The sequence below is a fragment of the Cricetulus griseus genome, chromosome 2 (assembly GCF_003668045.3).
Source record: "Cricetulus griseus strain 17A/GY chromosome 2, alternate assembly CriGri-PICRH-1.0, whole genome shotgun sequence".
Classification (NCBI taxonomy): Eukaryota; Metazoa; Chordata; class Mammalia; order Rodentia; family Cricetidae; genus Cricetulus; species Cricetulus griseus.
In genome coordinates, this window is record NC_048595.1 from 63,468,988 (window position 1) to 63,486,913 (window position 17,926).

Consider the following 17,926-nt stretch of genomic DNA (forward strand, 5'->3'; position numbering starts at 1 on the left):
CAAAATTCCCAGTGACTTTCTACATGTTAAATGTTTTGTCTGATGTTGTCTTTCATTTCTAAATACCAAATCAGAAAGGGGGCAAAATTGAAAGTGGGGGCTCTTGCTTAAATGTCTATGATTATGAGCTGTCTAACAAGATGGACATTGGATAATGTGTCCAATAATGTTTCTAATTTTTTTTGTCCTTTCTGTCTCCTTATTCTCATCCCATACCCGGAACATTGGTGGAACAACCACAGCCTTGGATAAGCTCAGCACACAGCACCTGTACCACCCCACTCAAGTGGAGATTGTGCAGTCCAATGTGGTGTTTGACATCAGCAGCCTGATGCTCTACGGGACACAGGCAGTGCCTGTGCGGCTAAAGATACTGCTGGACCGGCTCTTCAGTGTCCTGAAGCAAGAGGAAGTGCTGCACATACTCCATGGCCTGGGCTGGACCCTGCGGGACTATGTCCGAGGATACATCCTTCAGGTAGGGGAGAATTTAAGTGTTCAATATTGGCCACCTTTTGGTGGGTTGGATTAGACCTCCTGCTACACCTGGTTTTCTTCTTTCTCTCATATACCCAGATAGGTGTATTTTCCTCTGGTCAGGGAGTAGGAAGGAGAAACATTGTGTCTGTAGGCTACTGTCAGGCCTCAATCTTATATAGCTGAAGCAAAATGTAGTCTGTTGACTAGTGTTGCTTTCTTTGTGTGTGCCTTTGAGTTCAGCTCTTCATCTCAGAAGTGGACTGTCGTTTTCTTGTTGTGGTTTGTTTTTTCAAGAGAGGGGTTCTCTGTGTTGCCTTGACTGTCCTGGAACTTGTTCTGTAGACCAGGCTGGCCTTGAACTCAAAGAGATTTTCCTGCCTCTGCCTCCAGAGTGCTGGGATCAAGGGCTTGTGACACTACCACCTGGCTCAAAATGGGCCATCTTATTTCCCTCACTGATTCTTAACCGTCTTTGAGATGCATGGAGAGTTTTGAGAACCTGATGTCACCCTCCAGCTTGGTTTGTGAAGGTATTTTTCATGGCCATAAGGCAAGGTCTACTTGAGTACTGTGAACCCTCACTGTTTATTTTGTCTTCACCCAAATCAAGGAAAGACTGTAACCTACATTTTCAATTTGTATTAGTGATTTTTCTGTTGCTTTGGTAAATCCCCATGACCAAGGCAACTTACAGAATTCTGACTTCATTGTGGCTTGTGGTTTAAAGGCAGAGATAGTAGGTAGCAGACATAGCAAAAGGAAGAGAGCTGAGTGCTTATATTGTAACCATAAACAAGAAGTAGCAAGCAAACCAGAAATGGCAAGTCTTTAAACTTTGAAGCCTGCTTCCAATGGTACACTTTCTCCGTTAAGACCACACTTCCTAAACCTCCCCAAAAAGCACCACTAACAGGGCACGGAGTGGCTAAATATAGGAGCCTGTAGGAGACATTCTCATTCAGACCACCACACTTTAAAAGACATGTTACATCATTCCCTGATATGCCCCAGGATCAGACTATTTCAGTGAAGCAAATGTGCAGATACATCCTAGGTACCAGGCAATATGAAGGGGTACAAGATCTAGAATGCAGAGCGAGGATAAAGAAAGCTTGGGACCACTTCCACAGTCACTGTTTGTACAGGCTGAGACCCTTGGAGTACCAGATCCTCCTGCACTAGTTGCCACATAACTGTTAACATCTCTTTTGGATACATCGTTTTCCTCTACAAAAAGAAAAGAAAAGAAAAGAAAAGAAACCTCTTATAGATATCTGCCTGGATGTTGTTAGCTTAGCTAACAGTTTTCCTTTATTCAAAACCTATCTTGTAACATCTTCACTGTCTCCACTGTGGTGCTTGCTTTTGCATCTCTACTGTATTTCAGCATCATGACTGATTTTTGCCTTAGATGACAGGAGCATATGTATTGTGTCTTCCTAGTCAAATAAATATGTACATGACTATACAGGTCTACCATCATAGCAACTCTCTATTAACTCCTGTCACATTTTGATATCAGTTAATAGAAAACCTGCTAATTTCTCTGTGTTCGTATAACAGTGCTGTTTTCTACTGTTGTGATTTGAGCAGAGCTTTTGTAAAAGTATGAAGTAATTATTTAATTTTCCAACATTCTGTTATGTCTCTACAGTATAGAAAACATACTTCTTTCAAATATACTTAGATTTCCTTTTTCATGAGACAGTTACAAGGGAAGTATGAAAGAAAAAGGCAGAAAAAAAAGCCTCAAACCAATATATATATATATTGGTTTGAGGCTTCTTTTCATATATATATATATATACACACACACATATATATATATATATGTACATATATAGCCTTTTAATAAAAAAGGAAATTGTACATATAAATATTATTATTGATATAATTAATTTTTCATTAATGTAAATTTTGACAAATCTCAAATTTTAATGTATCATTTCTTAGTAATCTAGTATTGATATTTTCAGAAAATAATAGATTTTGCATATTACAGGAACTTGCAGATTAGTTTCTGTCCTCTTTTATTGATAGAATTGATTTAATATTGATTTTCTTTAAATGGCATGTTCTGTCATTTAGCATTATCATATACTTATTCTGTATAAAGCACTTCTGGGGCTAGAATAAAAGCAAAAGGTTTCAGGACATAAAAACATTTAAAAAATACTTATTGAGAAAGCATTCACTTTGTAAAAGACAAAAGGACTTAAGCTATAAAAACATCCCCTTTCTTCTAAAGATTTAGGCCAATACTTGATTACTAGACAGTACTTTAAAATTATGTGTTGTAATGATGAGGTATGCACAAATGACTATGAAATAATTATATATAACATTTTTGTACAGGTAGACTATAAAATGTTCATCTGAGAGCTGGGGAACCCTATAATGCACTATTAGTGTACAAGTCATTTTATCTGGCTAAAACTCAATTGTCTTGTAGCCCTCAAGGCATCAATTTTAGCATTATTGCTCTCAACAACAGTATATTGAATATTATGTCAGTTAAAGGAGAGTAATTATCAAGGCAAGTTAGGGTGGCTGTTAGTCTTACCACATATTGACTTGGTTAGCAGTTGGCTATAGATTGTGTTATCTGGGAAATGAAGATGTACGGTGAGTTGAACTGGTCAAGCCAGGATATTAATCTAACTTTCTTTAGACTTAAACCTACATTCTTTATGTATAGCCAACTACTCCTAACATTAGCAAGACTGTTGAATGTGAAAAGGGTATGTCATCTGTTTTTTAATCTGGGAGTCTGTGTTTGAAGGAGATGAGAAGGTCATTCAAAACTCATATCAAAGCTATCATTTGTGTATGATATTTAAAGAAAAAGGAAGTTAACAGGGATGCCCACAGCCACTGGAGATCTTGGAGTATCTGTTAAGGGGCCTTTCCCTTAGGTAACATCTATGTGCTATATAAGCCAGCCAGTTTATGCATAGCATAAATTGGACCACAACCATGTAAGAATGTGGGCCATTTCCTAAAGGCAGAAATCCCAGTGTTCTGTGTAGTTGCTAAAGTCTTCATTCAGAAAGTAGAGAGGGGGTATGTTCTGGAAAAGTAAAATGGGAATATTCACTTAAATACTAGAACATAAAGAAAGATAAGGGAGCATATTGTTCTGCTACTAAATAATAATGATAATAATAACACCAACATCATCATTACATCCTTTACAGATACATTTATTGACAACCAATTAAAACAGTGGCCTGTCATCTTCTTCTTCATTTCCTTTCTATCTTTGATGTAAGAAATAAAAATACAGATGATTGTTATTGTTTAATTTAGTCATTTAAAATTAAAACTTTTGCATATTCTCTCTTTAGCTTGAACATTTAGCTAGCTTGCCTGGGTAAATTACCATACTGTTTTTGTAAATCTCCCCACTTGCAAGCGAGTCCTTCCAGAATTCTAAGAACCAGTTCAGACTTTCTTATAGTTAGCAGAGTGCCAGCAGGCCATGAGCAGAGCAGCAGTGATGCCCATTGCAGGTCACCTGGGCCTTAATGGAGCAAGCCATGTATTTCTAACACTTCCCAAAGACTGACATCAGTCCAAGAAATCTAGCTTTCCATGTGGGAGGAACCGCATCCCGCCCTGAGCACTTACCACGCACAGTAACATAATAAAAGCCATGAGAACTTTCAAAGGAAAATACCTCTTCCTCAGCATGGGCTCCACTTAGGAAGGGTTTCTTCTACCTTCAAGTTCCCACTGTTCAGCCTGCATGGGTAATTTCTTCTCCTATAGGAATCAGTTGAAATCCAGTTTTTCACCAGGACTAGCTGAAACAATGGAGCCCTTCCTTTTCTGTTGTGATTATTTTATATCAAGATTGCTTCCTTCAAGCTCCCACCACAGTTTAAATACAGTCAGTCAGTTGTTAAAATGTCTGTCCTGCCATTGCTATAAAGTGCTATAAATTCACTCAATATATAGCAGTTAAATGGAAATATGATTAAATTTACAGTGTCATGATGGTTTACTATGGAACTCATGCAATATCCAGGAATTCCAGTTGGTCAAAGGGCCCTTAGCCCTTACTTACTAGGGGCTGACCCAACAGCGACATGTGTGCTACTGAAAGTAGCAAGAAGCAAAGGCTTGCAGACTTCCTAGACAGTGGTCTATGCAAAATAAACATTGTGTGGTAGAAAATGTCAATATTAAACAAACACATATTTATATGACCCCTTGAGAAGTAAATCCAGTGTTTGTTCTCTGGATCCCCATTGACACCCTCTTGTAGTTACTTTCAGTAAATTAACATTTAGTACATTGAGGTCCAAAGAGGTTATGCGTCTTTTCTATGATCACAGAAGCTAGTAATTGGCTTAGTTATGTATGGTGAGCTTCCTGAATATAAGAACCACAAATCTCTTTTTCTCTTCTTAGCCCACACCCAGCCCACATGTTGGCCATTTCCCAGTGTTCTGCGTGGGAAGGCAAATTCATGATTTGGATTCCTGGCTTAAAGTGTTACCAGGAGTAGGAAATTAGGCCTGTGCCTTTATTTAACATAAGTCCCTCACCTGTAAAACAGCATAATATCACCTCACAGCTTTGTTGTGAAAATAAAAGTAAGAGAATGTACATGAAGGGCTAATAAATCCAGCCAGTGACAGCTGTTAATATGATGATGAAAAGATGATGAACTAATACAGACTATCACCTACCCGCTCATTTTAGTTTTATAAAACAGCCTTGAATTCTGGTACTCTATATTTCACTATGCTCCTTAGAGCAGGATGCTTTTCCAACCCATCAGACAGCTATTCTGCTTTAAATCAATCATATGTACATAACCACAAACACAAACATGCATAGACATTTGAACATATTTGAATGTAAGAGAGGGGCAGGAAATAGTAGTAACAGAGATACTCTGCAATTGTACACCCTTGCTATGAATCGTGGTTTCGCCTTTGACAGCTGTTACTTAAGAGAGATATAACATATTGATACCAGTTTATCTATAAATAATGTAATATAGTCAAAATTATATTTAAATATATCATACTATAACTAGCCCATGGCAAACTTTATTAATTATGATTACATTGTGTGTTCACATGTGTGTCTTTTTAAAGAAGTGATGTAGTCTGAGACACTTCTTTTTATCTATTTCATCAACTCTTTGATAACTCTCTGAGCCCCTGGTGCAGGGTAAATTAAACTTGTTAAAAATTATTACAGTAGGCTTTTACTTGAAATAAAAGTCACAGGGAATGTAGCTCTATGATAGAGCACTTGCCTAGCACTTGCTGAGCATGTACAAGGCCCTGAGTTCAGTTCCCAGCACACACACACACACACAAAATAATTGTAAGGTTTTTAAATGAGTATTAGTTAGCCTCACAAACTTTTAGGGAATCCCAGAAGCAGAAAGAAGGAAGTACCTATATGTAGCTTATTTAAGTAAACTTTTAATCAGTTAATTACTGTGTACTGTGTCCACCAGCAGAGGTCATCCAAAAGTCCATGAGACAGGAGCAAAGCAACCACAAGCAAATGACAGGAAGGAAGTTTATTTGATGAAAACTAAGAGAATGTACAGATAACTTAAAGGGGCGATAATTTAAACCCAGGTAAAGATAGAATAATCATTATAATCCACATGGAAGTTGTTTTTGTATCCTGTCACCAATTTGTGAATCTTTTTCAGAAAGGAAGAGCACATGCATAAATGGCAGAGATCCTCTATTTCTGGCAAGGACATGCAGAAGACAGATATTTGGGCCAGTGTCTTATGTTTACATTGTTTTTCAGAGTGCCTAGGCCATCTATAAACACCCTGGCAATCCTCCTAGCCTCCCTATTAAAGAGGTAGTTTGGGAGACTTTTATCCCTAGTTTTAAAGTTGCCATGGGAAGAGGCCTTTAGGCAGACATGGAGCTGGAAGTTGAACACAGAAATTTTGACTCCCTTGGCAAAGCTCTAATTATTGGAACAACAACGAAAAACAAAATCCTTAGACATAAGGATGCAGCTTGATGTTGTATGTTCAGAGCTAAAATGAAAGTACCCTCCCTTTACCCTTGTGTCATAGAATCAAATAGCTCACTGAATTCCAAGATGGAATGCCATGACCAGGAATAGGGTTGTGTGTATGGAACATTGAAGAGGTTTCTGCATTCACCAGGAGAAGCAGAAGTGAGTCCACCCTTGTTGAGCAAGTTGTATTTGATAGGAACCAGTTCAGGTTTACTTGGATGCATATTCTTTTTGGTTTATCAAGGCAGGGTTTCTCGATGTAGCTTGGCTGTCCTGGAACTCTGTAGACCAGGTTGGCCTTGAATTCTGATATGACTGCTTCTGCTTCCCAAGTGCTGGAATTAAAGGTGTGTGCCTGGCCTGCATATTCTTTTAGATAGCAATGATTAAACTCTTGTTCCTCCAGAGTAGTACTCCTGTATGTTCTTCATTGAATTTAAAATGGATATGTCCTGAACTTTGGAGTTAAATCGCAAGTCAACCACCAATTAGCTTTCTAACTATGCCAAAATGACATGTCCTTAAGTCCTTAGCGTATCTTCTTAGAAGAATTTCCAGAATGAACAGATGTAACATTATTATAGGCTTCTGGTGAAGCTCAGAAAATTTAATTCCTTAAGTGAATCAGTCTCAGTCCCTGTGTCTACCCTGTGTCACTGTGCTTCCACTAGCTGGGGTTTTTTTTGTTTTGTTTTATTTTTCTTTTTGACTGCCTTATACTTCAAATATGAGTATGTGAAATTGTGAAGGGCTGAGAGGTAGAAATGATAAGGATCTGTAGAGTTTCTGGAAACTTTTACTAAGTCCATACAGATGGGACAAATATAACTGAAGATACATTTGTCTGATTCATGTATGATATTGGCATATGTAATGCTAACAGTGATCAGAAAACACAGTGTGACCACTGCCAAATGAAATTAGTCTGTGAAGACTTGTTGAAACAGGCAGTTCTTAGGAAAAAGGATGCTGCGGGGGGGGGGGCTTCTATACAAGAAGAATACTATATTTGAAAGAGTTATGACTATATTTATGGGAAAATTGGCTTCACTAGATTGCCCGCTCTGAGCATGGGGTCTCTGGGCATGGATTTTGATTAGTCTGGTGCTTGGCTACCTAAGGAAAGCGATTCTGACAGCTCACTAATTTAACATTTGTTTTTATAGTCCTGGGACTTCATGAATAATTATCTTACCATTGTGGTCCTATTAGCATCTAAGAAGTGTCCCCACCTGGATATGTTCACTGTTTTCACTCAGTCCCTGCACCTTCTCTTTGCTCAAAGGAGACTTAAGTTGGGGACTTGGAGAGTTGACAAAGCAGTATTAGGTCTATATAAGCACAATGGATTTTCTTGTACAACTCCACTGAAGTAGAATGCAGAAAACCCAAAAGAAAATGAAATAGTGATCAGGATGCATTTTCTATCCAGAAGTCATCATCTGTTTCCTGTGTGATTCTTATGTAGAGACTCCAGAAAAATAAGTTTTTAGACATAGAGCACAAAAGGTTCCATGTTTCTTTATTGTTATGTAATTTTCTCTAACAAAACCATAATAACAGTGTCACAGGCAGCTTTCTAGTTAGTATGAGTAATGTGGTTTTGTATTTTTATTTTAATATGCTTTCCCTACTGTGGATTTTTTGTTTTGTTTTGTGTTAAAATTAGTGTTAAGCAAATACAATAAATCAAACTGTGGTATGTTCATTTTTCTGCAGTACAGCTCTGAAGTAAAGGTCTGTTGACACTAAGCACTTCTGCTACCTTAGAGTGGGACGTAGATCCCTGACAGTACTGGCTCATGCCCATTGTAACCCAGACTTGAAAGAAATCAGCATGTAAATAATAGAATAGATCACAGGTTTTGTCCCTAGACTACCTATTCATATTAGATCTTTTTATTCATAGTTTGTTGATAGTACTCAAAATCAGGGAGTCAGAGAAGCACCTTAAGTTGCCTCATTTATTTGCTTGTTTTTAAATATACAGTTATGGTTAGAAGTAAATGAACAATAAGATATATTCAAATTCCTCTTGAAAGAGTAATTAAGAACTCCTTGTTTCTGTGCTGTCATCTCTGCCAGAATTGGAGTTCACACTAAATATGTTCCATTGAGTCAGCCATCACTCTCTCACCAGTGGGATTGCTCTTCCACGCATTGACATGTGAGGGAATGTCTGTCTTGCAGTAGCCATGGGCCTGTGCCAGACTTGGAGATCTGTAGTGCCAGTTCTGGGAGCTTTTCAGTTCTGAATCAGGGTTCCAGTTTATAATAGCAGAGCCAGGGAAGCCAACTGAATCTGTAGCCAAAATCATGGTTTTAAAAAAAATAAATTTCCCTCCCTTTCCCTTCTTGTAGTGCTTTGTTACTTTAAAATATGACTATCACTGTCCATTGATCCTCTGGTGACTTTCTGCTGGATTCAAATTGTGGTTTCTTAGGTGAAAAGGTCAGCGTGTTATTCATTCAGCCACACATCGATGGAGATGAACTGAAAGCAGTACAGGACATTTCAACATTGCTAGGCCTAGGGTACCTGAAGGAAGTGTATTTCTTTCCTGCCCAGCCTTCACTCAGTCTGCCATAGAAAGAGGATGTCCTGTCTTCTGGGAGTGGGGGAGGGTTCTCGTTGGCAGTGTATTAACTGCTGCAAATCCATGGCCATAGGGTGCGTAAGAACCCTTGAGAATCAAGCATGTCATCTCTGTAACATCACCTGATTTAGTGCTTTTTTTCCTCAGGTCTGCAGTGTCTCAGGGGGCCTTTTTCCCTTGCAGCACTGATCTTTCAATGAGGTGCTAGTGTCTGTCCTGAGCAATAACAGGGAAAAACCATGAAGTGTGAACAGCTCTTATTAGGGGGGTAAATGTCATTAACGCTTTTGTAGCCTTCTCTACAGCCTGAATGCTCTTGTCAAGAGAGTGGCTCACTGAAGCCTTCCTTTAAATCCTAGAACAGTTTCAGATGCTGAAGTTTTACAATTTAATTAAGCAAGGCCATTATCTGCATTGTGTATTTTTGTAATCAGCTAGCTATGACTGTAGCCTGTGAACAGTCCTCTGAAATAAAGCTGGAAAAATTGTTCATGGAAATTATTTTAAGGGCTTGAGAAACAGTTTACTCAGTCAAAGTTTTAGGTAATCTTTGGTGGGAACAGAACAGGTACCTCTCTCAGTTTTGGAGTTTTGGAGGGACAGACCTATATGCTCATGTAAAATGCATGTTTATATATGACCTGAGAAAACACTAGCACTCAAGTTTATGAGTCTAGATTAATAAAATATTTAAAGCATCTAATATTTAAATAATGGTTTTATTATTTTCTGTACATAAACAGAATTGTTTCTGTGACCATTAATTTTCTATATGTAAATACCCACTTTTTTAAGAAAAAATTTTATGGGCAAGGATTTGATTTACTACATCTCTTCTATTAATTTCTCATTGGTCTTGGTTATATCTTTGAATTGCAAAATAAAAATAGTTATGTGGTAGAAGAATGAGAGAAATATAATATCTTTTACTCTGGGATTAAAATTTAATAAAGAAAAATTGTAAACATTTTTAAAACATGGGAAGTAAATCCAGAAACATTAAAGGCAAATAAGAAATAAAAGTAATTATCTGATGCATGTTGCTAACTTAAAAATGTATAATTTAATATTGTGTTTATTAGAGTATACTTTTTAAATTTTAATCTTTATTTATCCCTTCTTATGAGATTGATGCGCTGAGGGCCTTTATTTACCCCTTTTTAAAATTCCAGTTTTATTTGTTTTGTTTGGTTTTGCTTTTGTTTTTGACTTTTGCTTCTTATTTGTAAGACTGAAGAAAATGCATTCATTCAATAGACACTTAGGTGGCCTCTGTTTACAGGTGGTAAACAGGCAGCATGTTCCTGCTTTAGCTTTCAATGGTGAAGTGTGAGCAGGACTAGACAAAGGAGAACAAAAATCATGAGCTGCATTTTTTAATGAATATATAAGCCAGAGCTATAGCTAGAACAATAACCAGTTATATGTAAATGGACTCTTCAGACATATTTCCAACTTTCTTGAGAAGTTAATTCCTTAAAAAAAAAAAAAGAAAAGATATTTAAATCTTTCTCAGATCCCTTGGTTCTATTGTTAGTTTAGACTGCCATTAAAGGGCTGGCAAACAAAAGTAACTTTTAGCCCTACTTTTTGAGTGATGATATTTAGATTTTGCTGTCTGTTATGGAAATATCCACCTATTTATCAAATTATATTTATTTATTCCCTGTCTGTTCTTTACTTCATAAATGACATGTTAAGGAACATTTCTTTAAAAGTTCCCTTTTCGGTGAGAGTGCAAAGGTGATTCCTCAGTGAGGACTATGTGTAGAAGCCACTTGTGAAGTCATTCATTTAGGACAAGGTGGAATTGCTGTTGCCAGTGACACTAGGGGAAAAACTGAATCAATTAAAATGTAGATGTTTTACATTAAGCTGCAGTGTACATTATTATAAATAACACAAACTTTGGGAGTAGTCTATGTTCTGCCTGTTAGTTTCTTTTGCTCAGTGTGTAAGAATTTTAGCCACCTGAAGCTTATTGGGTGAGGAAGTTCTATGTACATATAATTAAGAAAGTGACCGTCTTGTGCCAGTTGGAGGTTCCTAAGGAAAGTATTTGCACTTTGGGGGGCTGTGAAAAGACACCATCTGCCTTGCCTGCCCCTCTCCTCTGTTCTACCTCACACCTGCATCAGGCTGCTGATAGACAAATTATACTCTCTAAGGTTCACATTTGGGGATAACTTTGATGGCTGGAGTATGAATATTATCAAAGATATACAGTAAAACTTCAATGTTTTTCAAGGCACTAGATGGAGAGAAGCTTTACTGTACTGTATTTCCCACATGGAAGAGTATCCTGGCCCTGAAAGAGGCACACTGGAGGGGAACACGTCTGAAGAACGCTAGAGAGTAGGGTTTTCACTTACGATTTATTCACCAGAGGATATTGCTTTGAAAGTCCAAACAGCATCCTGGGTATAAGTTGTGGTCTCTCAGACCTAAGGGAGTGTCTGATGCTTTAAATTTCACAAATGTTTAAGATTTGCCTATATCTTGGTCAAATATGTCTTGTTGCCATTATTTTAGTCAGGTTTGAGCTTTGGTTATGATTGCTGGTTGCATTTCTTTATGAAGGATAAGTGTACCTTCTCATGTCAAGCTTCTAAAGTCAAGATGTCAGAATTTAACTGCCAGTATTATATGGTGACAAAAATATGTTATTTCTCTACAGCATTCTTTCATTCTTGTTATATCTGTATGTTTTTATAATCACCTTCACTTGCCCAAATACAAGGAAGTTCTGTGAGGGCCATTTTGTGTGTGTGTGTGTGTGTGTGTGTGTGTGTGTGTGTGTGTGTGTGTGTGTGTGTTTTGAGTCAGTTTCAGGGAGACTGAACATACTTATGTACTGAATAAGTTTGCACCTTCATAGTATGTGTCTAAAGGTCAGAACTAAAATCCAAATAATGTGGTTTAGAATGGCATTCACAAAACTAAAGCATAGTTTCCTGTGGAATAAAATATACAAGTGGTATAAATATCTTCCACTGTCTAAAGTTGTTGAAAACCTAAATAAGTAGATCAAATTTGAAACCTCTAAATGTGTTGAAGGAATATTTTTCTACTTAGGAAAAAATTCTGTGTAAGTGTAAGATGGTTTTTGCTTTTATAGGACTTAGGAGTGTGATATAAATTAGTAAATAACACTATGCATTTATACATGCATTATACATTTACATATTTTGTTTTGTTAAAGATGTTATACTAAGTAGTAGTGATGAGCACTGTTTGGTAGTGATGACCTTGAGAACCAGGTAATTAAACTTTTAATTTTTAATACAAATTTGGTTTGGAACAGACATTAAACTCTAACCTAGAAAATATTAACCAAATATTCTTATTTATTTACCAAATATATCTTTGAAGGAGTGGCAATACAAAATTGATCTGGAAGGTTATTATGATTAGATTGTTAAATTTTTCCTTTAAATGAGAGTTCAGTTTGAACTAGAATTGTAGGCAGCATTTCTGAAATCTGAATAGAGCTTTATTTAATGTAGCAGATACTATGGGTAGGGCTTAAATGCAAGACTGGTGGGGAGAAATATGCTTTGTAATTTATCTTTATTAAATTAAGAGAAAGCAAATGAATACAAAACCAAAGACTAGAAATACTACTAGACTAGAAACATAGTACAAGTTTACACAGCTTAATAGTGTTATGAAGTGCTGAAGAAAGGCATTTTGCAGAATTTATCAGCAAGGAAGTGCATATGGGGGAATAGATAACTATTTGTTGAATTTTATCACAATTTTTTCGTTTGTACAATGTTGTATACCATGAAGAAAGTCTATGAAAATATGCTTTGAGGAAGGGTTAGGAATGTAGCTGGAAGCAGAGCAGCATCTTTAGTGTCATCTTTTGTTTTAGTGAAAGTTGATGCTTTCAAATGAGCATATTAGTCATACACAGTTCCATAAAAATTATCCAGAATTTACTGGCTTAATAAGGGTAAGTTGGGCATCTGCAGTGAATGGACATTGACCAGGGATGGGAGGTCTAGGATGGCCTTGCTTATTTATTTGGATGTCAAGTTGCTATTTGTTGTTGGTTAGGACAACCAAGGTAATTGGTTTGCTGCTCATTGTTTGTAGATTAGTCGTAGTTTGTTCATGTATGCATAGAAGAGCAGCAAGAGAGAGGAAGCTGAAGTGTGCAAGCCCTTTAAAGTATCTATTTCCTTCCCAGTTACTGTTGCCCTGTTGGTCAGTGCAAGTCAAATCACAAAGGCAAGAGTGAGAGTTAGCCAGGTGTGTCCCAAGATATAGACATGGGGTTGCAGAGACGTGAACAGTTTAGGGCTAATTAATACTATAATAAGTGGTCATTTTAAAGTCTTGGGAAACTTATTGGTAATTATGCCTACATGGAACTAAACCTGTGTCAAGATGTCTTGTTTGGAAGTTGTGGCTGTATTTGAAGTAGAAATAATGCTGACATTAGAAGTGGTGGCAGGAGAATTAGATAAAAATCATCTGACTGGATGCAGTGGATAAAAGAGATGTAAGTTACAGTCATATTCCAGGCATCAAGACTGAGCACATGGGAATCTAGACAACCTGTAAGATTGCAGTTTAACTGTGTTTTCAGTCACCTTGGACATCTGTGCAAACTTCATAGAAGGACCCTGATTACACTGGAAACAGTCAAAAGAGAAGGAATTTTCAAATTTCCTTTTAGCTTACTTAGAATTGTCTTTATTCCGATACCCATTCTAGCTTAGGCTAGCCTCTAACTCATAATCACCCTGCTTCCCTAGTACTGGGTTGGAGACATGTGTCACCACCTATAGCATTTTCTTTATGATGTCAGCCTTAAAATGATGATCAAATTGCAATAAGTGTTCTCAGTTCGCCATCTAATAACACTTAGGCAATTTTAAAACATAAACAAAAGGCCCTAAAGTTTGCATTTCCTATTTTTATCACTCAAAATCAAGCAACAACCTAGAATTCTTAGATTATTTTTTTAACATTTGCAAGTATGTCAACTTTGACCAAAGTTGAAAAACAGAAAATCATTTTACTTTCCAAGTTTACTGAACTAGAGTACATAACACTTTAGCGGCTTTCTTTAACAGTTGCTTTGCAGTAAAAGGTTAAACACCTGCAGGTTAGATGTGTAAGTTATTTATAGAAACATGTAAAAGCTATTGTCCTACTATGTGATGTGACTAGGAAATTAGTTCACAGCTTTTTGTACCACTTAGTCATAAGAGGAGAACACTTTTTCTTTTAACTAACACTTTTTAATGTATGTGACCTTACTTACAAAAGGAAATAAAAATACTTGGCAAAAGCAGGCTAGTGAATATTTGCTCTGGAAGGAAAACATGTACTTTATTATTTATATAAATTATAGGCTACAAAAACTGCTACATATAGCAAATGACAAAATAAGTTTTTGTTTTATAATATGTTGTCTTAAGAAAGAATAAAAAAAAACATGTGAATGAGGAATAGAAACATTGGCAGATGTTTAGGAATGATCTTCTCTTGGTTCTTTATTATTAAAAGCAATATGATCTTGTAGGCACAGAAGTCAGGCACAATTTGGTTGTGGTTAAGTTTTCCATTCCTGCATTGCTCCTGATTGATTCTCCCCTCCATGGTCAGTTACAGAAACTTGGATCAAGGAAGAACACTTACACCTGATGATGCCAGAGAAGCTTCATGGTGAAGCAGCCAAATGAGGATCCCCTAATAGCATACATTTGCATTGAGTAAAGGTTCTGCTTAAATAGTAGCACTTTGTTCATTGGACTTTGTTTGGAAGCAGTGAAACAATTGTTGATTCATTTGGCAGTCACAAAGCCTGCCTGTGCTATGCAGACTTAAATGTTTAAAAACATACTTTAGGAGTGTCTGACATTTTTTACAGTTATATTGAAACCTCCTATATTACTTCTAATAATAATGGCTGTCTTAAATGTTGGTTTTTAGATGGTTTATCACTAATAAAATTCACTTCTATAAAAATTTTCCAGCTGCTATCAGAAGATCTATAAAACATACATGTTCAAATCTGGTAACATTTACCTTGCCTTTTGTCGCTTTGTTGGTATTCATAAGTTTTCTGAGTGGCTAGTTAGTTTCTAACATAGTTAGATTCACATATTTCTTTTTCATACATGATTTACAGATAGTAATATTAAAAATGTGATGTTTAGGTTTATAACTAGAAATTGAAAGATGAGAATGTGCATCCAGCTTTACATACACACACACACACACACACACACACACACACACACACACACACACACACACATTTATATTTATATTTATGCAGGATCTGCTTCTTACTCAGACGTAGGTTCGAGAGCATGAGTATTGATTCATTCTGATTGGCATCTCTACAGCTGTGCTATGTATTTAAAGGAGAGTAATTTATCTCTGCATGTTGTTTACATCTGACTCGCAGTGAGCTGCCTTCCCCACTGGCTTTGATTCAGTGCTGCTTCACCCTTACGTGCTTCAGTTTTCTTTCTTTTCACCACAGACCAATGTACAGTTTTTAAAAACAAAGATTCAAGGTGGTTAGGATTTGTTAATTGGTTATAACTCACAATAATTCAGATGTATACAGAAATAAAAAACCTGTGGGCCTAAGACTTAATCTCAGTGTTTATTTCCAAAGGCTGTGCGGGCTGTTTCTGTACAAGATGCAAACCAGATATTTCGCTTGTCGTATCTAATGTTTTTCATATCCAGAAATCACACTTCATGTTAGGTTTTACAAGACTTCATAAAAATAAGTGGTCCAAATAGAATATATAGTTATTTTTCAAATCTGTCATAGCAAAATTATGTTTCTGTTCCCAAATGGGGACAGATGGGATTATAAAACATAATGAGTATGCATTTTCAAGAGAAGCCTATGGTCTGGAGTGAGACAACCACGCGTTACTCAGAAGAAACTTGTGTTGATTAAATTACGTTGGTTAAGTGCTTTCTAGCAGCCTTCTAAATGAGAAGGGACCCAGTTTGCAAGTGTTTGCTAATTATGGTGAGACTGTCCAATTGATTTCAGGCCATCATTCTGAGATTCTGAGAAGAAAGCTTCCCATGCAGATTTGTCGATTGAGACAGGGTCTCCTGTAGCCCATGTTGGCTTCAGTCTTACCGTGTAGCCAAGGATGGCCTCAAACTTCTTCCTTTTTTTTGTTTTTTGAGACAGGGTTTCTCTGTGTACCTTTGGAGCATATCCTGGCACTCGCTCTGGAGACCAGGCTGGCCTCAAACTCATAGAGATCTGCCTGTCTCTGCCTCCTGAGTGCTGGGATTAAAGGCATGCGCCACCAACGCCTGGCAGCCTCAAACTTCTGATCCTCCTGCTTCCATTTACCAAATATTGGGACTACAGGTGTGACACAGCAACCCAGGTTTATATATACTGATAAAAGTATTTCCAGGAAACGAGACTTAAGCAGAAGTCAGCACCTCACTAGCCCAGATAATTGTAACACAGAGTTAAATAATTAGAAGTAAAAAGTTGCATGTATCTGTTACCCTGGTTTTAAAATTATTGTAAGTTTATTAATATAATTTTTGATGATGTCTCTAGACGCTCAGCTTATAGAATTCCTGAACATACCGTAGGTACTTGTCATGGCTGGAAAGAGCCAGCCCTGGTGGACCATGCATCAAGCCATTTCTCATGCATGGCAGAACAGGGACAAAGGGCTGTGGTCAGGGCCTGCTGTAGAGAGGAGCTTTGTGTCTGCATGTACTGGGAAGAAAGGTAGCCCTTTTTTAGTTCACTTCAAATTATGAAACACCACCTGGCCCTATAAATTTCGGTATTTGTTAATACAAGGCCTTGGATAGAAATTAAATTCTAGACCCTTATTGGAAGGGCAGGAAAATACTTAATATTTTAAAACTTTTAGTCTGATTTTTATTTATTTTTATGGTAGCGTTGGACTATTAGTTCAGGCTAGCCTTGAAATCAGGATCATCTCATGTCTGCCTTTATAGTGCAAGGATTGCAGGCATGCACCACTCTACTTAACTTTTAACTATGGTTTTTGTTCCTCTATTGCTTGGCTATTATGTACCTTACCATTAAAAGATATTTATTTTGATTTCTCACTTAGTAGCTTCTGTAGTTGATATCCAAAGTGCAACTCCAGTAGCAAGGATAAGCTATCTAGATAATTTTAAGAGGCTATGTTAATAGTCTACACATAGCATGAAGTAGTACATATGTTGTTACAAAAGAAGAATAATTATTTTTAAAATTGTTAATATAGACTAGCAACTGAAATTAATGAAATAACATTAAAGAATGCCATACAGCTAACAGGATTTTAGGTAGGTAGGTATGTGTGTGTGTGTGTGTGTGTGTGTGTGTGTGTGTGTGTGTGTGTGTGTCAGAGAGAGAGAGAGAGAGAGAGAGAGTGTCAGAGAGAGAGAGAGAGAGAGAGAGTGTGTCAGAGAGAGAGAGAGAGAGAGAGAGAGAGAGAGAGAGAGAGAGAGAGGCAGGCAGGCAGACAGACAGACAGGGTAGGTGGTTTTTTTCACTCAACTTGTATCTAGACTGGCAGCCAGCACACTCCAGCAGTCTTCCTATCTCTCTTCCCAACCCCTGCCCCAAACACTGGGTTACATGCCTGTCAGCTGCCTAGCTTTCTTCAAGGGTGCTAGGGATTCAAACTCATGTCCTTATGTTTGCACAGCAAGTGTTCTTACATCTTACGTGCTCAGTCATCCACCAGACTCTTAGATGTTTTTCTCAGGATTTCCTCTTATTTAAGAACAATGAAAGTTTCTTGTATTGCTCTGGTGGCTTATTGATGACATTATTGTATATTTCAAATAAAAAT

The 17,926-nt window shown here is 37.1% G+C and overlaps 1 protein-coding gene across 10 annotated transcripts in view; it reads left to right on the forward strand.

Moving 5' to 3' along the window:
• The window catches only part of Bnc2 (basonuclin 2), a 403,916-nt gene that overhangs the window by 287,650 nt on the left and 98,340 nt on the right, over positions 1-17,926 (forward strand). For all 10 annotated transcript variants that reach the window (XM_035439815.1, XM_027400355.2, XM_035439816.1 and 7 more), the window contains one exon: positions 243-478. In XM_035439815.1, coding sequence (XP_035295706.1) covers positions 243-478 — 236 coding nt within the window. The remainder of the gene's footprint in view (positions 1-242; positions 479-17,926) is intronic.